The sequence below is a fragment of the Cydia splendana genome, chromosome 19, assembly GCF_910591565.1.
Source record: "Cydia splendana chromosome 19, ilCydSple1.2, whole genome shotgun sequence".
Lineage (NCBI taxonomy): Eukaryota > Metazoa > Arthropoda > Insecta > Lepidoptera > Tortricidae > Cydia > Cydia splendana.
The window spans coordinates 17033859-17055468 of NC_085978.1; the positions used below are offsets into that span (position 1 = coordinate 17033859).

General features: G+C 40.1%; 1 protein-coding gene across 1 annotated transcript in view; it reads left to right on the plus strand.

Annotated features, from left to right (window-relative positions):
- LOC134800385 (cytochrome P450 4c3-like) overlaps window positions 1-21610 on the plus strand; it is a 169619-nt gene that overhangs the window by 14310 nt on the left and 133699 nt on the right. Inside the window, exons 7-9 of the mRNA XM_063772885.1 lie at window positions 3198-3349; window positions 6622-6807; window positions 7120-7295. Of these exons, the coding sequence (XP_063628955.1) occupies window positions 3198-3349; window positions 6622-6807; window positions 7120-7295 (514 nt within the window). The remainder of the gene's footprint in view (window positions 1-3197; window positions 3350-6621; window positions 6808-7119; window positions 7296-21610) is intronic.

The following is a 21610-nucleotide window of genomic DNA, read 5'->3' on the forward strand; positions in this document are numbered from 1 at the left end:
TCCTTTAGGTACAGCCAGGGTTCAGCATCAGCTCTATCTTGGGTACTACTCTCCTAAGTGCTCATCGAGACGAGTCCGATGACCAAAACAGCGTGTGTTTATGTTGTATTAAACCCGAGCTCCACTAGGTACTGCCAGGGTTCAGCATCAGCTATCTGCTAGCAGCCGCCAGCAACATGCTGAGGTGAGACCATTTCGTGGCACTTTTTCTTTTTTATGTTTCTCTGTATAAGTTTTTATTTTGTGTTTCTCCGTCTCCGTCTCCGTCTCCGTCTCCGTCTCCGTCTCCGTCTCCGTCTCCGTCTCCGTCTCCGTCTCCGTCTCCGTCTCCGTCTCCGTCTCCGTCTCCGTCTCCGTCTCCGTCTCCGTCTCCGTCTCCGTCTCCGTCTCCGTCTCCGTCTCCGTCTCCGTCTCCGTCTCCGTCTCCGTCTCCGTCTCCGTCTCCGTCTCCGTCTCCGTCTCCGTCTCCGTCTCCGTCTCCGTCTCCGTCTCCGTCTCCGTCTCCGTCTCCGTCTCCGTCTCCGTCTCCGTCTCCGTCTCCGTCTCCGTCTCCGTCTCCGTCTCCGTCTCCGTCTCCGTCTCCGTCTCCGTCTCCGTCTCCGTCTCCGTCTCCGTCTCCGTCTCCGTCTCCGTCTCCGTCTCCGTCTCCGTCTCCGTCTCCGTCTCCGTCTCCGTCTCCGTCTCCCGTCTCCGTCTCCCTCTCCCTCTCCCTCTCCCTCTCCCTCTCCCTCTCCCTCTCCCTCTCCCTCTCCCTCTCCCTCTCCCTCTCCCTCTCCCTCTCCCTCTCCCTCTCCCTCTCCCTCTCCCTCTCCCTCTCCCTCTCCCTCTCCCTCTCCCTCTCCCTCTCCCTCTCCCTCTCCCTCTCCCTCTCCCTCTCCCTCTCCCTCTCCCTCTCCCTCTCCCTCTCCCTCTCCCTCTCCCTCTCCCTCTCCCTCTCCCTCTCCCTCTCCCTCTCCCTCTCCCTCTCCCTCTCCCTCTCCCTCTCCCTCTCCCTCTCCCTCTCCCTCTCCCTCTCCCTCTCCCTCTCCCTCTCCCTCTCCCTCTCCCTCTCCCTCTCCCTCTCCCTCTCCCTCTCCCTCTCCCTCTCCCTCTCCCTCTCCCTCTCCCTCTCCCTCTCCCTCTCCCTCTCCCTCTCCCTCTCCCTCTCCCTCTCCCTCTCCCTCTCCCTCTCCCTCTCCCTCTCCCTCTCCCTCTCCCTCTCCCTCTCCCTCTCCCTCTCCCTCTCCCTCTCCCTCTCCCTCTCCCTCTCCCTCTCCCTCTCCCTCTCCCTCTCCCTCTCCCTCTCCCTCTCCCTCTCCCTCTCCCTCTCCCTCTCCCTCTCCCTCTCCCTCTCCCTCTCCCTCTCCCTCTCCCTCTCCCTCTCCCTCTCCCTCTCCCTCTCCCTCTCCCTCTCCCTCTCCCTCTCCCTCTCCCTCTCCCTCTCCCTCTCCCTCTCCCTCTCCCTCTCCCTCTCCCTCTCCCTCTCCCTCTCCCTCTCCCTCTCCCTCTCCCTCTCCCTCTCCCTCTCCCTCTCCCTCTCCCTCTCCCTCTCCCTCTCCCTCTCCCTCTCCCTCTCCCTCTCCCTCTCCCTCTCCCTCTCCCTCTCCCTCTCCCTCTCCCTCTCCCTCTCCCTCTCCCTCTCCCTCTCCCTCTCCCTCTCCCTCTCCCTCTCCCTCTCCCTCTCCCTCTCCCTCTCCCTCTCCCTCTCCCTCTCCCTCTCCCTCTCCCTCTCCCTCTCCCTCTCCCTCTCCCTCTCCCTCTCCCTCTCCCTCTCCCTCTCCCTCTCCCTCTCCCTCTCCCTCTCCCTCTCCCTCTCCCTCTCCCTCTCCCTCTCCCTCTCCCTCTCCCTCTCCCTCTCCCTCTCCCTCTCCCTCTACCTCTATCTCTATCTCTATCTCTATCTCTATCTCTATCTCTATTTCTATTTCCACCACCACAAGAATGCATAGATTGTCGAATAGTGCGTTATCTACGCCCGTCTCAAACAGGATAGATAGAGTTAGACCAAGAAAAATCTGCAGCGATTTTGAAAGCCCACGCAGTGTAAGTATTATTCTGCCGTCATAATCCCGATAATTCACAACAAACACCGATAACGAACTCTGCGAAACATGAAGTCATAAATGTCCTGTGAAAAATGTCGTTCTAACTTTTTGACTATTTTAAGGTTAGGCTACAGGGCAAACCCTTAACCCGATCGTCTTTGTTTTAGGCTCAAATTGTAGCTGACTAAATTGTCCAGAGCCGTTTTTCTCAAATTTTTGATATCATTCTTCGTTTCCAAATTATCGAGCACCAAAATCAAAAATTCGGAAAAAATTGAATTTTATTTTCACTATTTCGACCATAACTTTTTTTGTTTTTGACTTTCTCGAATAATTATTTTTGCATCTTACAGCTCTCGTGATTATGCGTCTTTTGAGCCTATTTTTTAATATCATATCTTCACAACTTTCCGAGATATAAGGGGATCGCACTTTTTCGTGAAATCGGACCGTATACTGGAGCGAACGAAAAGACATTTCCAATGTCAAAATCTCGCATAAATATATAATTTATGGCTTAAAAACTAGAATTTTAAAGTCGCCCCTGCATTTGAAAGGCACTCCGGTCCAAGGTACCGGAGGTATATTTTTTACCGTATTTTTCGGAAAATTTTGAGAACCATTAGTGCAATCGTGTCTTGAAGTACAGTCAAGTGTAAAAATGTGGGTGCACTCATCATGCTCAAAAATATGTCCCATAGCTCTTAAGTCAGCGAATTAAGGACTATGGGACATATTTTTGAGTAAGTTGTATGCTCCCATAAGTATTTTTACACTTGACTGTACTTAGCTAAATACTGTTTCTGTAATGGTTGCCATTGTCAGACAATGTGAATGAACAACACTATCTTCATACTAAAATAAATCGATGAAAGTCATACAGAAAGCCAATTTGCGAATCAAATTTTAGAATTTCGTTGCTATTTGGTTTCTGTATTTTTCATTCATTTATGGACTTGATAATAAAGTCCACCGTAGAAAATCTCTGATATTTGGTTTGAAGTATAAAATTTTAACAAAAGTGTATTTTAGTCCACCGTAGAAAATCTCCGATATTTGGTTTGAAGTATAAAATTTTAACAAAAGTGTATTAATTTTTTTTTTGGGCATACATGTGGAAAATACCACACTATGATAATAAAGAAGTCTGTTAAAAATTGTACGTGTTTGTAGACTGGACGAAGTGTTCGGCGCCTCGGAACGGCTTCTCCAAAAAGAGGACCTGATGCGGCTGAAGTATCTGGACTGTGTCATCAAGGAGACGCTCCGGCTGTTCCCGCCAGCGCCCTTCCTCATCAGGAAGGTTGAGGAGGAAGTCACCTTGCGTAAGTTACCTAATTATATGGAATAAACCCTCATATATTATATTCTGGAGGAAAACATGGAATGAAATAAATACTCTACAAATTGTACAGAACTTGATTTTGCTATCGGTGATTCATATACAGATATTAGAGCAAAAGTTAAGTAGGTACCGATCTACCTACTTGTGTAGACAATAGCATTTAATTGCTTGTCATACAAGTTAAAAGAAAAGCATTGCAGACAATCTTTGACGCGGATAAGTTTACCATAAATTAGGCTCCACAGCTTGTACCTAACTATGAACTTTGGGTACATATGTCTAATTAATAGCAAACACATGGGAACACCCAAATATTCCGAAATATGTTTTTCCGACTTTCATAACCTCGATTTTCATAATCACGATTTTTTATACGTCCGAAATATTGAAATCACGACTTTGAAAACCACGAAAGAAGAAAATCACGACTGCGCTATTTCCGAATACTTAAAATCCGATTGTCATATGAACGAAAGCTTAAAGTTCCGGTTTTTAAAAAATCCGATTTTTTTTTCCGAATTTGTCTATTCCGAAAAATCATTGACCGATCGGAAATAACATAATTCGGAATTCAGAAATTCGATCTTTTGTAAACTCGGAATAATGAAATTCGTGATTTTCAAAAGGGAAGTAGGTAATTAAAAGGTCAGCCGTTTTTAAAATTGATCTGCAAAAAAAATGCATTTAAATCATTTGGACATGCTAGAACTGCTACCTTTACAGAAACCAACTGCTACTAGAAAAGTGGGTCAGGATAGAACTGCAACCTTCACAGAAGCCAACTGCTACTAGAAAAGTGGCTTAGGCTAGAACTGCGACCTTTACGGAAACCAACTGCTACTAGAAAAGTGGGTTAAGTTAGGTTAGAACTACGACCTTTACGGAAACCAACTGCTACTAGAAAAGTGGGTTAAGTTAGGTTAGAACTGCGACCTTCACAGAAACCAACTCCTACTAGAAAAATGGGTTAGGTTAGGTTAGAACTGCGACCTTCACAGAAACCAACTGCTACCAGAAAAGTGGGTTAGGTTAGAACTGCGTCCTTTACAGACACCAACTGCTGCTAGAAAAGTGGGATAGGTTAGGTTAGAACTGCGACCTTCACAGAAGCCAACTGCTATTAGAAAAGTAGGTTAGGCTAGAACTGCGACCTTTACAGAAACCAACTGCTTCTAGCGAAGTGGGTTAGGTTAGGTTAGAACTGCGACCTTCACAGAAACCAACTGCTACTAGAAAAGTGGATCAGGTTAGAACTGCGATCTTTACAAAAACCAACTTCTACTAGAAAAGTGGGTTAGGTAAGGTTAGAACTGCGACCTTCACAGAAACCAACTGGTACTAGAAAAGTGGGTTAGGTTAGGTTAGAACTGCGACCTTTACAGAAACCAACTGCTACTAGAAAAGTGGGTTAGGTTAGGTTAGAACTGCGACCTTTACAGAAACCAACTGCTTCTAGCGAAGTGGGTTAGGTTAGGTTAGAACTGCGACCTTTACAGAAACCAACTGCTTCTAGCGAAGTGGGTTAGGTTAGGTTAGAACTGCGACCTTGACAGAAACCAACTGCTACTAGAAAAGTGGATTAGGTTAGAACTGCGATCTTTACAAAAACCAACTTCTACTAGAAAAGTGGGTTAGGTAAGGTTAGAACTGCGACCTTCACAGAAACCAACTGCTACTAGAAAAGTGGGCTAGGTTAGGTTAGAACTGCGACCTTCACAGAAGCCAACTGCTACTAGAAAAGTGGCTTAAGTTAGAACTGCGACCTTTACGGAAACCAACTGCTACTAGAAAAGTGGGTTAAGTTAGGTTAGAACTGCGACCTTCACAGAAACCAACTCCTACTAGAAAAATGGGTTAGGTTAGGTTAGAACTGCGACCTTCACAGAAACCAACTGCTACCAGAAAAGTGTGTTAGGTTAGGTTAGAACTGCGACCTTTACAACTGTGACCTTCACAAAAGCCAACTGCTACTAGAAAAGTAGGTTAGGTTAGGTGAGAACTGCGACCTTTACAGAAACCAACTGCTACTAGAAAAGTGGGTTAGGTTAGAACTGCGACCTTCACAGAAACCAACTGCTACTAGAAAAGTGGGTTAGGTTAGGTTAGAACTGCGACCTTTACAGAAACCAACTACTACTAGAAAAGTAGGTGTAGGTTAGGTTAGAACTGCGACCCTCCCTCCCCTAGAAAGTTACTGCTTTCAGAAAAGTAGGTAAAGGTTAGGTTAGAACTGCGACCCCTACAGTAAATAACTGTTTTTAAAAAAGTAGGTTTAGGTTACGTTAGAACTGCTACGCCCCGTAGAAACCTAGGTACCTTTATTTATTAACAACAAATTCGGAATATCGTTATTCGGAATTTAAAAAATAGGAATCACGTCAAATCGGAATTCAAAATTTCGGAATTATGACAATTCGGAATTCGTGATATCAAAAATCGTAAATGTTAAATTCGGTGTTTCTCCCTATCGGAATTGTTATATTCGGAATTATGTGGTTCGGAATTTAAAAAATCGTCGGTTTTACTATTCGGAAATATAAAACTTCGTGATTTTCATCGTGCGGTAATTACGACAATCGGAATTTTGATGGGTCGAGCATTTAAAAATCGGAATAATAAAATTCGGCATAAAATATTTCGGAATTATGTAGTGTACCCCAAACACATGCACTTGACTCCTGTACATGACCCAGGTAACCTAAAGCAATAGAAAACTCAAGGTTCATCATCATAATCATCATACATTAACTTTAACTTTTAACTTTTGTGACTTTTCTTTAAGTGAAATGTATACCAATGACAATGAACGGGTATGATAATAAATGTATATGTATGATGTCTAGTATGTAGTTAGTTAGTAATTAGTTTAGTATAGTACTTATACATAAGTTTTAATCTTATTCTTATCATAAGTTCAAGTTTTTTGTCACGATAATGTTTCGCAATAAAGTTTGTATCTATCTATCTATCTATGATTGTTACTGAATCAATGATATATATGATATGATATTTATGAATAGTGGTTAAGTCCATAGTTCACAATTCTGAATCACAATACTAAGCGCCACTTGCACCATTCCACTAACCCGGGGTTAACCGGTTAAACCTGGAGTTACCATGGTTATCCGTAATTTGACACTGGGTTAACGGTTTAACCCCGGGATAGTGGGATGGTGCAAGTGGCGCTAATTACAGATATAAAGAAGCCCTTGAGGCTTACTTGCAAAATAAACTGTTAAGATTTCCCTACAGCATCAGGTTGCGTTATGCCTGCCGGCAGTGGTATTATAGCGTGCATGTGGGGCACACAACGGAACCCCAAGTACTGGGGCCCTGACGCAGATGCGTTCGACCCGGACCGCTTCCTGCCGGAGCGGGCCGCGCTGAGGCACCCCTGCGCGTTCATGGCATTCAGCGTCGGCCCGAGGAATTGCATCGGTAATTATTGTCAAGCGTATGATGATGGAACTTCTGTCCCTTGCCTCTTTCCGGTTCATTCGTTATCGCCTTTTCAAACACGTTTCAGCCATTTAGCACTGACATTACATATAATTTGGTGGTATTTTAGGAAACCGGTCAGCTTTTTACTGAAGAGTCTATTTGAAAGCCGATTTTTAGCTGTAGATTTTTTTCGACGGATCATCTATCACATCTTTTCTACAAATAACAATGCCTTCGTGACCCAGCGTTGTCCTATTTTAACAACTCAGCTCTTGTTTCCGTTGCTCTGATGAATTAGTATTGTTGCAGGCTACCAGTATGCCCTGACGTCTATAAAGTCGGCGCTGTCGTCGGTGCTGCGCTTCCACCGCGTGAGGGGGAGGGTGGAAGGGGGGAACACGCCGCACATCCGCGTCAAGATCGACGTCATGATGAAGGCCGTTAATGGACACGAGCTTACCCTAGAGAGGAGATCGCAACGTTGCGTTCCAAAGGATTTGTAAATTGTAGAATAAATGTTTGCGTATCTAAAGCCATCTATCGGTTATCCAGGGAGTTTCCAATTACCTACCTACAACTCCTACAAGCCTGATTTTTTTGGAAGATGTCAATCTATTTTACTTGTCGCGGGACTCAAATATGTTTTAAATAAATCTGCCCCAGTTGCCAATTGTGCCCCAGAAACTTCCAAATAGCGAAAATAAATGTGGCGCGTGCAAGGCGAGTATTAAACGTCACAGTCCATACGGATGCGCCAAATTGTATGGAACAAGTTTTTCAATATTCACGCCTTAAAAAATGCGTTAAAGTACACAATACAATACTCTTTATTGCACACCTCTATAATAGAAAACAGAAACACAAGCAGAGGTAAACAACAACAGGCCTGCCTAGTTGCCTACCTAGCCTATACCAACCTATACTATGTAGGTTACAACAAAACTGGGGATTTCACAATTTGGTATTGTGAGTGTGATTCGTGTTGTAGTAATAGTCGGAGCATACTTTTCGAACGAGCGAAGTGAAGTTCTTACATTCGACTTGAAACATTCGGCTGGCTAGGGGCACGTCTCGGCATTTCGATGTTTTTAAGCTGATCTATCAGAGGATAGTTTGATGGGCAATAACTTAAGTAAATGTATTCTAATTTAAATTATATTAGGTAAATATGTAGTCGAGGGCATTATATTTCAGTAATTAAATTATGAGCAGGCTCGATCACGGGGTTATGGAGCTAATTAGAAGAGCCTAAGAAGGCCCAAAGTCTATATGTGAGGTGAGGGGTCTTGCTATTGGGTACACTACATAATTCCGAAATATTTTATGCCGAATTTTAAAATATCGAATTTTATTATTCCGATTTTTAAATGCTCGACCCATCAAAATTCCGGTTGTCGTAATTACCGAACGATGAAAATCACGAAGTTTTATATTTCCGAATAGTAAAACCGACGATTTTTTAAATACCGAACCACATAATTCCGAATATAACAATTCCGATAGGGAGAAACACTGAATTTAACATTTACGATTTTTGATATCACGAATTCCGAATTGTCATAATTCCGAAATTTTAAAATTCCGATTTGACGTGATTCCTTTTTTTTTAATTCCGAATAACGATATTCCGAATTTGTTGTTAATAAATAAAGGTACCTACTTTTCTACGGTAGCAGTTCTAACGTAACCTAAACCTACTTTTTTTAAAACAGTTATTTACTGTAGGGGTCGCAGTTCTAACCTAACCTATACCTACTTTTCTGTAAGCAGTAAGTTTCTAGGGGAGGGAGGATCGCAGTTCTAACCTAACCTACACCCACTTTTCTAGTAGCAGTTGGTTTCTGTGAAGGTCGCGGTTCTAACCTAACCCACTTTTTTAGTAGCAGTTGGTTTCTGTGAAGGTCGCAGTTCTAACCTAACCCATTTTTCTAGTAGCAGTTGGTTTCTGTGAAGGTCGCTGTTCTCACCTAACCTAACCTACTTTTCTAGTAGCAGTTGGCTTCTGTGAAGGTCACAGTTCTAACCTAACCTAACCCACTTTTCGAGTAGCAGTTGGTTTCTGTAAAGGTCGCAGTTCTAACCTAACCTAACCCACTTTTCTAGTAGCAGTTGGTTTCTGTGAATGTCGCAGTTCTAACCTAACCTAACCCATTTTTCTAGGGCACGTATTTAACCGGCCAACTAATTAATCGAATTGAGGTAGTTTAAAATAATAGAAATGGGTACTAAAATAAATAGTTAGGCAACTAAAACGGAGCCTTAAAATATATCAATATGAGTTGTATTTTAATGCCGTTACAGCTTTTGTTTATTTTTAGGCAGGTACCAAATATTTTTTTGGCAACTGAATTATTATATTGGAGACTATTTATGAAGCACATTTTAAAAAGAAAACGGTTATCTATTAACTTAAAAATGAAGTGCTTTTAAAATATTTTGGTTGGCCACTACACGGTCAACCTAACACGCTCCTCCTCGCTTCGCTCGTCGTCGCACCTATCTTTTGACTCTGGCAGAAAACAGTGGTAACTATTGAAATTAGTAATAAAAAATTTAAAGACCTAATGGTATAATGGCCATTAGGTGTTTTATGATTAGGAATTTCGACTATAAGTATAGTGGGGCATTATACGTAAATAAATTTGTGGTGTTTTGTGGATTAGGAAATTTGTCAATTTAAAGTACTGGGTATGCATATCTTTAAATTTAAATTATTTAAAAATGAAGTATTTAAAGCTTCTGTATATAGGTATCTTAGGTATTCTGTTTATGTACAAAATATATAAACAACCAAATTATATGATCGCTTTACAATATTAGTTACCAACTTATTATTTTAGACGCCAACCTCAACCAATTCAAGTTCCCTATATTTTTTTTGGGGTGGCTTGATTTTGCTGCCAGTTTTTTACTAATATGATGCTTAAATTTGAGGCTAATATAAATTTATTGGTGCTAAAATATTAATGCACAGCCAAATTATATTATTATATGCCCAGTGAAAGTTCCTGTTTAATATTTTAGTTGCCCGGTTAATAATAAGCCTTTTTCTAGTGTGAAGGTCGCAGTTCTAACCTAACTTAACCCACTTTTCGAGTAGTAACAGTTGGTTTCCGTAAAGGTCGCAGTTCTAACTTAAGCCACTTTTCTAGTAGCAGTTGGCTTCTGTGAAGGTCGCAGTTCTAACCTAACCTAACCCACTTTTCTAGTAGCAGTTAGTTTCTGTGAAGGTCGCAGTTCTAACCTAACCTAACCCACTTTTCTAGTAGCAGTTGGTTTCTGTGAAGGTCGGAGTTCTAACCTCACCTAACCCATTTATCTAGTAGAAGTTGGTATTTGTAAATATCGCAGTTCTAACCTAAACCACTTTTCTAGTAGCAGTTGGTTTCTGTGAAGGTCGCAGTTCTAACCTAACCTAACCCACTTCGCTAGTAGCAGTTGGTTTCTGTAAAGGTTCGCAGTTCTAACCTAACCTACTTTTCTAGTAGCAGTTGGCTTCTGTGAAGGTCGCAGTTCTAACCTAACCTAACCTACATTTCTAGTAGCAGTTGGTTTCTGTAAAGGACGCAGTTCTAACCTAACCTAACCCACTTTTCTGGTAGCAGTTGGCTTCTGTGAAGGTCGCAGTTCTAACCTAACCCACTTTTCTGGTAGCAGTTGGTTTCTGTGAAGGTCGCAGTTCTAACCTAACCTAACCCATTTTTCTAGTAGGAGTTGGTTTCTGTGAAGGTCGCAGTTCTAACCTAACTTAACCCACTTTTCTAGTAGCAGTTGGTTTCCGTAAAGGTCGCAGTTCTAAGCTAAGCCACTTTTCTAGTAGCAGTTGGTTTCTGTAAAGGTAGCATGTCCTAGCATGTCCAAATGATTTAAATCCATTTTTTTTTGCAGATCAAATTTAAAAACGGCTGACCATTTAATTACTTCCCTTTTGAAAATCACGAATTTCATTATTCCGAGTTTACAAAAGATCGAATTTCTGAATTCCGAATTATTATATTTCCGATCGGTCAATGATTTTTCGGAATAGACAAATTAGGAATTTTTTTTCGGATTTTTCAAAATCGGAACTTTAATCGGAGCTTTCGTTCATATGACAATAGGATTTTAAGTATTCGGAAATAGCGCAGTCGTGATTTTCTTCTTTCGTGGTTTTCAAAGTCGTGATTTCGATATTTCGGACGTATAAAAAATCGTGATTTTTTTTTTCTCGTTTCCAATTATCGTGATTATGAAAATCGAGGTTATGAAAGTCGGAAAAACATATTTCGGAATATCTGGGTGTTCCCCTTGCTATTCTGGTCAACTCCTTTGCAAGAAAGTATGAGTGGCCATAGTGTAGATACATTGGTAGGGTAGGTGGATTGTTGCCTGGTCAATTGTGATGGGTACGCGAGAAAATAGGCGTATCAGCCATATTGAATTTTCACATTTTTTTTATTCGAATGTGTCGAAAATGAAACAGATGACTATGAATCTACACTATATATATAACAACAAATACTAAAAACCGAATTAAATAAAGATTTAAGTGGGGCTCCCATACAACAAACATGATTTTTGACCGAAGTTAAGCAACGTCGGGCGGGGTCAGGACTTGGATGGGTGACCGTTTTTTTGCCGTTTTTTGCATAATGGCACGGAACCCTTCGTGCGCGAGTCCGACTCGCACTTGCCCGGTTTTTTTTTAATTAAGAATGCTTGGTATACATCTGTACAATAGCCCCATATTTAAATACCATATCTTAACACTGATGCAACATAACCATTGTAAGCAAGTAATGCAAAAAGCAGCTTCAGCTGTTTCAAAGCATAAACAAACCTATCTAGTTTGTCACATACCTGTTTTATATGATTTTTCCATGTACAGTGTTCATCTAAGGTTATACTTAAAAACTTCATGTCATTAACTTGCTCAATTCTCTGATTGCGACAGTGTAGTTGTATAACAAGGGATACCTATTGACAACGCTGCACCAGCAACGCTGCTACAGTCACTTGGTAACTAAGTTTTCATTGATTGGCTCTAGAATTCACATTAACCAATGATCAATGTTGTTTTTGCAAACCAAGGACCAATAAATTCTTACATTACATTTTTACAGTTCAATCTTCTTCTTAGTGTACGTATTTTTCCGCAGCTTAGACCATCCTGTTGCGATATATTATCATGAAATTTCTTCAGTTTTCGCTAAATGACACCCTGAAAACTCCTGCACTTTGTTCCGGCCACAAAGGGCCGGAAAATAGCAATTTCGTTGGTGCGAATAAAAAAATCGTTATGTGTTTTTTTACAATTTTTTTATTTTGGCGTATTTTAATTAGTGTCCGACCGAAGGTTCGGTTTCGGTTTCGGTTTCGGCCAGTTTCGGCCAAAAAATCATGTTTCGGCTGTAGTTTCGGTTTCGGCCAAAAAACGGCCGAACCTTTCGGCCGGGCCGAAACTTACGAAATGTCACTTCGGACAAAGACCAAAAGTTGGGGAATAAGTAGGACAACAATAGTAATAACCTACATTTACTGATTCATGTATAGGTATATTATAAAACACAATTCCACCAATGAGGGCGCCACTGGACGGTCGACGCAGTCTTATGAGGCTGTCAATACCTATAACGCGCACACTGTCTATCGCACACATTGTATCGGAGTGAATGAGATAGCACTATCGCATGTAGCCGTTGGCCGAGTATCAGCTCGGCCCGAGTCGAACGATGTCTTTTTCGCTCTTATTCAGTCACTTTCCTATCTACCTCTAATGGCAAATTTTAAGCAAGGCTAAAGGCTACGCTCAAGTAGTACTGCAAAGTTGATTTTCTGACTATTAATTAAAACGAAGATAAAACCCTTAAAAGTGTCCCCAGTGCAGTTTTTCATACGAATGCTCGACCTTAGCCTCACTTTTTACCTCAATTTACCATTTGGTTTGTGTTCCACATGTCCTCTACTTCAACTTAGCCGTTCGCCTCGCTGCGCCATGCTCGGCCTGCACGTCTCGCTTTTTAATACAATGGACATTGGTTGGAGTCTGTGCTCAACTACTTATCCTGAAGCCTGAAGCACGGCTTTTACTTCGCATGAAAGTTCGCCTCACTGGGGCACTTCGGACTTTTAGGCCCAGGTGAAGATCGGTACCCGGCCTTACGATTATCATCATTCACTTGCCCTTATCCCATTCATTTGGGGTCGGCGCAGCATGTCTTTTTCTTCCATACCTCTCTCTCGCCCGTCATCTCATCATTCACTTGCGTTCGTTTCATATCATCTCTCACACAGTCCATCCACCTTTTTCTCGGTTTTCCACTCCCGTTACTTCCCTTGCGATATTGTTAACAAAAAATTTCGCGCTCGCTGCGCTCGCGTTTTCGGTTGGTTTTTGGTTGACCCTGTATCTGATCTACATGTTAGCTTGACTGGTGAATGAATAGAGTTAGACCAAGAAAATTCTGCAATGATTTTGATAGCATACGCAGTGCTACTAGTGCAAATGTTATTTATACCTACGTCATAATTTCATATAAATTTTGACGTTTAAATAACACTCGCACTGCGTGTGTTATCAAAATCGTTGCAGAATTATCTTGGTCTAACTCTAGTAATTTTCTTAAAAAACTGCTTATGTAACATCAATTTCAAGGACATTGGGTGTTGACAGCCCCATAATATTTGTGTAAAAGCGGTTTTATGACATTTTTTCAACGATTTTATCAAGTCTACAAAAGGTTCGGTTTCGGTTTCGGTTTCGGCCGAAACTAGAGCCAAAGCCGAACATTCGGTTTCGGTTTCGGTTTCGGCAAAAAAACATGTTTCGGTCGGACACTAATTTTAATTCTCTTTATAATTTCCCGTCGACCTATATCAATATTTTTTTATATCTTTATTAATTTTGAAAATAACTAACACAAACTTGTACTAAAAATAGCTATGTGATTTTTTTGCACATAACGAAATTAAATGCCTTGTTTTCCGTCGAGGGTGATGGCGATAATGTTGCACATGGCGATTTATTGACCCTAAAATCCGCTATGTATCATTTCTCGTACTACGTTACTTTGACAACAAATCGCTATGTGTAAACTTTACACATGAATTTAAGTCGCTATTAAGCAAAATGTTGGTTAAAATAATTAATATTGTAAAAAATTACGAAAAAAGCTGTTTATTTTCTTCATAAGTATCATGTAAAAACCATTGATCTACCAGAAAAAAAATACAGGTGCAACAAATACCTATAGTACAAACAGGAAAATAAACAGTTATTTTGTCTCCTGAAAGTAGCTAAAAAAAATACATGGCGATATTTTTTCGCACCGACGATTTGTCGGATAGCGCATTTGCTGAACTGCATCAAAGCTTGTTGTACGGAAAAAAAATGTGCACATGACTTGCTCTTAATAAACTAGTTTCTATATTTTTTCTAAACACTCTAAACATGTTAAAAAGAAATACCTACCAACTCTAATTATCATCATCATCTCCTAGCCGTTTTCGGCTACAGCGACTGCTTTGCTACAGCTGAGAGCGTCGCTGGTGCGCTCTCAGGTGACTGACGTAGCCAATCTTTGCAGCAAATGTGCGGCCACATTCGCTGCATGTCAGCACCCCTCCGACGTAATTATACGTGATGGCCAGAGGTGGTCTGGCCTTTAGCTCGTCACGCTTAACGTCGAGCTCTGTGCGTCGCCTGGCTTCAAATTCACGCACCTGCGTCTGCACAATATGTCTCCACTGTGGACGGTCACCAGCTAGTGTCTCCCATGTTAATGGCTGTATATGAGCTCTTTTCATATGCCGCTTCAACATCTTTGAACCGCAGAAACTGGCCGCCTTGCTTTCGCTTACCAGTTTGCAGTTCGCTGGTAGAAGATGCGTTTCGCGACTCGGTCTTGGGACATGCGGGAGACGTGACCGCTCCATCGTAGCTGTCGTCTCATTAGGTAGGCCTCTATTCCGGCGACATCAGCACGTCTAAGGATCTCCGTGTTCCGAACACGGTCGGACCAGTGGACGCCCATAATAATTATAGGAGATATCGAAACAACTTTTTCTTTATGCGCTAATCTACCATCGCTCCGCTATTTTAAATATTTTCCAAAAAATTTATCGACAAAAAATATTTACCCATCAAACCTACTCACAATATTTTACCAGAATTGGTAGAGAACTGTGACCTGTGGTGGAGGAGAACATCCGGACATAGGTACGAAAGTAATTTTGCAAAAGCTGAAACAGAGATCTTCGCTATCACTCGGTCGCGGTCAATACATACAATGTGACAAACCAATTTCTCAGTATAACAGAGCGGCAAATTTAAATAAGTACATTCAGAGACGCGTAAGGTGGATATCCCCCATAAGTACCTAATCATTTTGAATTTGGCGCCTTTTCCTAGTAAATAAATTGATATGTACCTACATACAAACAGCAACACTCTAAACTGTCCATCAGTGGGCCCATTTCTAATTAATCTACACTATACACACTATACAGGTTGGAACATTTCTAGGGACTGAGCTGAAAGGATAGTGTTATCTAAGTGATCTACAATCGAGTCATTATAATTGTAAAGCTGGATTAAAAAGTAAAACAAAATGATTAAAATGAAATATTTTTATATCAGTAACAACCCTACAAAGTTATTTAAATTTTAAATGCATTTTAAATTGACACATGTCATGTCATTAACAGGAACTTCTTACTAGGGTTGAAGCACTAATGTTTAACTAACTGTATCTCAAAAACGGTTAGAAATATTAACGTGATTAATAAGTGAAAAATAAAGTACGTAGCCTAAACAATTCCTCTTTTGCATAAAACTGCCGTATTCGAACTTCAAGATATTCACAAGAGACGACACGTACTAGATCCATTCTAGATACGTCATAGTTTAGATATCAACTAGTTCTCTTTTGCAGCGCAATTCGGGCAACCAATGTCACTTTTACGTTAGATAGAGTAAGATATCTATTAGATGTGAATTGGATCTCTAAGTCATATCCTGTGGAAATCGTTCAACAGTATCTCCAGAATCGCGTAAACGTCAAATTTGACAGGTTAGATCTTAAACATATCGTTATCGTATCTTGGTGATGTCTAATAGATGTCTATTTCAAAATCCGAATCGGGCCCAAAGTCCCTCGTTCTGTTCCACCCGATATAGCAATTGACGTCACGTACCTTCATAATAATCTAAGATTGCTCTTATGAAGGAAAATCGGTAGTAAAACTTTTCATTTTGCCAAGAAAGGAGTTGCGGAGTTCATAACTTAATCAAAGCTAGGTATAAACCTATAAACCGCAGTTTAACGTTCTTAACGCGAATAAAACGAACCCCGTGCATCTGTGCGACGTCGTAAAAGTGAGGAAGCTACATTAAACATTAAATTAGACTGTTTATTGCGGCACTGGCTAATACAATTATATCACCCTTGTATCTACATCATGAAAAATCTCTGTTATAACCGTAATAAAAATATATTGCGAAAAGAATGCTATTTATAAAAAGATTTATGCATGATAAGCATTAAGTATTAAGCAAGTTTTAAACTTATTAGCAATACGCTTTACCATACCTCCCATACACACTTAATTCTATTAATTAGGTAAGTACTCATACAACACTTATACAAGAGGCGGGAAGGAGAGGAGGCCTTTGCCCAGCAGTGAGACACACTAATAGGCTAAAAAAAAAACTCATGTATGGAGTGAGCAGTGAGCACTCTAGCTTACTTATTTCTCTATGGTTACTGTACTGACTGTAATACTTATATACTAAAAAATTCACAGATTTCGTGCCTCACACGACTATCGAGCACATTGGAAATTAATCTACGGAATTCGAAAAAATATTGTCGTAAAAAATAAGGAAAAAGTTACAAAATAAAACTACAACGTTGAATGATAATTATTTTATTCTTAGACTAACACAAGTATCCTGGACATAACGCATGTGAACAAACAAATTGCAAAATTTCCACACGCGTATCGAAGTTTGAATAATTGTCGCCGTGGCGCATAAGTATAGGTACATATTTCATTTTTCGATTAATAAGCAGGATATATTAATGTTCAAAGTACAAGAAAATTATTACACGGCAAATCCGTAGTCAACTCGAGAAGTGGTAGCCACATCGCCGTTATCGTCACTCGAGTCTTGATCGGCAGCGGCCCATTTGCTGCAAGATATGAAATTTTCTTGACAGCAGTTTGACGCGACGAGAGATGACCATAACAGCGTTTGTCTATGTTGCACCAAACCTGAGTTCCAATAGGTTGACCAGAGTTCAGCATCAGCTATCTTGGGTAATGCTCTACCATGTGATCACCCTCTCCCTCTCCCTCTCGCTCAACCTCTACCTCTACCTCTATTTCTATTTCCACCACCACAAGAATGCATAGATTGTCGAATAGTGCGTTATCTACGCCCGTCTCAAACAGGATAGATAGAGTTAGACCAAGAAAAATCTGCAGCGATTTTGAAAGCCCACGCAGTGCAAGTGTTATTCTGCCGTCATAATCCCGATAATTCATAACAAACACCAATAACGAACTCTGCGAAACATGAAGTCATAAATGTCATGTGAAAAATGTCGTTCTGACTCTTTGACTATTTTAAGGTTAGGCTACAGGGCAAACCCTTAACCCGATCGTCTTTGTTTTAGGCTCAAATTGTAGCTGACTAAATTGTCCAGAGCCGGTTTTCTCAAATTTTTGATATCATTCTTCGTTTCCAAATTATCGAGCACCAAAATCAAAAATTCGGAAAAAATTGAATTTTATTTTCACTATTTCGACCATAACTTTTTTTGTTTTTGACTTTCTCGAATAATTATTTTTGTACCTTACAGCTCTCGTGATTATGCGTCTTTTGAGCCTATTTTTTAATATCATATCTTCACAACTTTCCGATATATAAGGGGATCGCACTTTTTCGTGAAATCGGACCCTATACTGGAGCGAACGAAAAGACATTTCCAATGTCAAAACACCCGTGACTCAGGAAATAATATCCCTACTCATCAGCATCACATAAATAAATACCTACGCTTACCAGGATTTGAACCCGGGACCATCGGTTTCATGGGCAGGGTCACTACCCACTAGGTCGCTAAATATGTTGAATGCTACCAATGTTTATCATATTTCTTTACATAATTTGCGATTTCTCTTGAACTTCACTTTAATTGTAGTGTATTTACATTATTTTCGAGACGGGGAATAGTGGTATTTGCTGGCTTGAGTATTCATTATAAACGAGAAACACTGGGAGAAAACTTATAACGTTATAACATTTACATTTCGAAAAGTTTTACTTCGTTTTATGAATAAAAAGGCGCCATGAATAAGATTAATTATGGCATGACTTAGTAGCAAACTGAAGTTCGTGTAGGAAATAAAAACAAATAATTAACACCAGTTTTGAGTCAGTCCCCGTAGTTTTTTCCTATAACCGCAAACTTCCGTCTAGATAAGTTATGTAGAGTATTATATTGAAGTGTACGATAATTTGTGAACTCATTCTATTCGCGGCAGTGCAACGGAGGCGACTACTGGAATACAATAAGTTCAATAAGGTATGTACCTACCTAATGCTTTTAACGCTATAATCAGGACTCTAACTTTAATGCCGATGACGTCAAACCGCACATAGATGATTTCTAATTAGTCTTTTGGTAAACATTTAGCACTTATATCAGCCTCTTTAATGAAACGTTATCGCCACTTCACATGAGCAGTACATAACGTCTGTGACTGATATATTCATTCAGATTAACAACACACTTGACAATATCAATATATTTATATAAACGTGCCTTGCGGTAACAAGTTTCGTAAAACTTATTTTTATTTGCCACATCACTTGTGTAATTTTTACGTGATCTGCACTAAAAGTTCGAACCCTCTCCTCCAATAATTAGTGTTTTTAACAAAAAATTACAAATACATTAAAATTGAATAAAAGTAAACTGTAATAATTAAACGTTAAGACAGACTCCAAGGGTAAGAACTGTTTTATTACTAAGACTCCGCTGTCCGTCCGTCCGTCCACGTCCGTCCGTCCGTCCGTCTGTCACCAGGCTGTATCTCACGAACCGTGATAGCTAGACAGTTGAAATTTTCACAGATGATGTATATCTGTTGCCGCTATAACAACAAATACTAAAAAGTACGGAAACCTCGGTGGGCGAGTCCGAATCGCACTTGTCCGGTTTTTTGTTGTGTCTCTCTGCGTTGTGTCACTTGTGTCTCGTCATAACGGTCTAATGTACAAATTTAGATGTAATTTAAAAAAATACACTGCAATACAACAGATTTTAAGCTTAACTGGAATTAATTCGGGAAACACATTTTAATTGTGATTTTTCAGATTTTTAGCAGTTGGTCCACTTTAGTGCTCCTCTGTCTAACGCGGGTGCACGGACTCACGGAGCGGGTGAACTTGACATTGAATAATAGTATGAGCAACGCTAACTGACGCGGACGCGTGCGACTGATTTTACCCGCGGCTGTGCACCCGCGCAAGACAGCGGACGCACTTATTCGAAACATACCCAAGCGATATAAAGCATTTTCTAAATGTCATTTCAGTTTGACAATGCTGCTAAAGATCGTCTTTCTCTGCATGGTGCTGCTCATGTCACCGGTACAGTGTGGTGATGAGCACACGAGGGGCGGAGTGGGGATGGCAGACGAGGCCCTGCTGTTCGTCACCAACGTGTTGTTCGCCCCGCACTTGAGCAGAGATCCGAACGAGGCTGGTGATGTCTTCAGAGTCCCCGAGGGCTTGTGTCCGAGTGATAGAGAATGTCCACTCCTGTGACGTTGTCTCCATTAATTATATAGATATATTATGTGCTGATACTATCGATAAGTCGTTAAATAACTGTAAAAAAACTTTATGATTAAATTACTTTTACCTTTTACCTCAAAAAATAAACAAGGACTTACACTTTCTAAAATTAAATATTTTATTTATTTTATTGCGTGAATTCCAGAATCTTTCAGTATTGATCGCGTATAATAAAAATAATAGTAGGGTTTTCCTGTTGTTCTGATATCAGCATTTACCTTAAGCTTATAAAATATTTTTTCTTTGAGTGACTATTTGCAATCTACATATATTATTATTTGTAAGATTAAGTAAATAATATATAAATTTACAACTTATTGATGAGATCGTTTGCACTTATTGATAAATGGCGAGATGCTCGGAGCATTGTGTCAAGCTCGTCATATCGACAACAAAATATGGAGTAACAAACATAAGAAAAAAACATACAACCGAATTGATTACCTCCTCCTTTGGGATTTGGAAGTCGGTTGAAAATTAGGTTAAGATTTTAATATCTCAAGGCCTAACAAAAATCGCCATCATCGGAAAATTTAAAATCGTTTGAATATAAAACATGCAAGAGCGATAAAGACGCAGATAACGATTTTCAATTTTTCAATTTGGCGAATTGGCGGTAAGCCCCATAAACACCGCTTTAAATATTCTTTTAAAGCTTAATTTGTAACGTGTAACAGCGTTACAGCGTGAATACAGAAGATTGATTGAGATAAATCTTACAGGAATTTTAGGGCCAAAATGACAAAAATATAAAGCATTACTTAAGGGGCCCACAGATTTCCAGTTCGCCGGACGATATCAGCCTGTCAGTTGTTCGGCAGTGTCAAATTTTTCCTTTGATTGACAGACAAAGGTAATCAGTGGGCCCTTTTACATTAGAACAGAAGTCCTACTGCGAACATCGAAAATAACAGATAAGAGAAAGAATTAATAAGAGATTAACGAAACTCACTGGAAACTTGTTCGCATTAGTACATGATAACGTTCCTAGTATCAACTAGGATTTATACCTAGTATTCCGTACTTCATTAGCCTTGAGAGCGCTGCGTATTAGCTCTAGTCGTGTTAACGAAGATGTAGCAGGAATTCCGGGAATTAGGTTTCTAGTTGGGTTAAACGTTTGGGTACTTGCTCGTAGTTCCAGCTTAAGTGACAGGCTTAAGGCATAGAGTTACAAAGGCGAAAGCGAGTAAACTAAACCTCCTAGATTGAGATTCAGATTTCCAAAACGTTTCATTGACTTGACGTGATATGATCAATTCACCACGCCCACATCAATATAGAGTATGTGCGGAAAGAGAAAAGTCGTGGAATGTATGGAGCCCAATATATTTCACGACTCTTCTCTTTCCGAACAGACTCTACTCAATAAGAAATAGTTTTATATTTATAGTTTATTTCTATTAATTACGCTCAGTAATATTACTTTAATAAATATCGAATCAATCAGATATTTAAAACTGAATGCCGCTCCTAGTGCTTGACAGTCTAATTCCTGTTATTTGATACCTACTTATTTTGCTGAGAATGAAAATCTTAAGTGTAAACTATTTAAGCGAACTCCATCGAGTTAATACCTAGCTCAAATTGTTACGAGTAGTAACTTGTACCTAAGTACAATATATTTAAGCGTAACTACATACATACATAAATAAAAAAATATTAGGCTAAATAGTTTAGCTAAATATTCTGTAGCATGATTGGTAAAGAGTTCGTTCAAATACGAGTACAACGTAAACTTGCAATTTAAATAACAATTCGATATAAATAGGCGTTAATTGGCCCACTTATTGAATAAAAACAAGACCCTTTGTTATTGGTAATCAATTCCTTCCTTTATAAGTTTATTGTTGCCATTTAATTAAATCCAATCCAACAATAATAGCCTCAAGGCACTAACTATCTCAACGAAACGCGAAGCTAATCAAAACGAATAGGGGGATAATATTACTA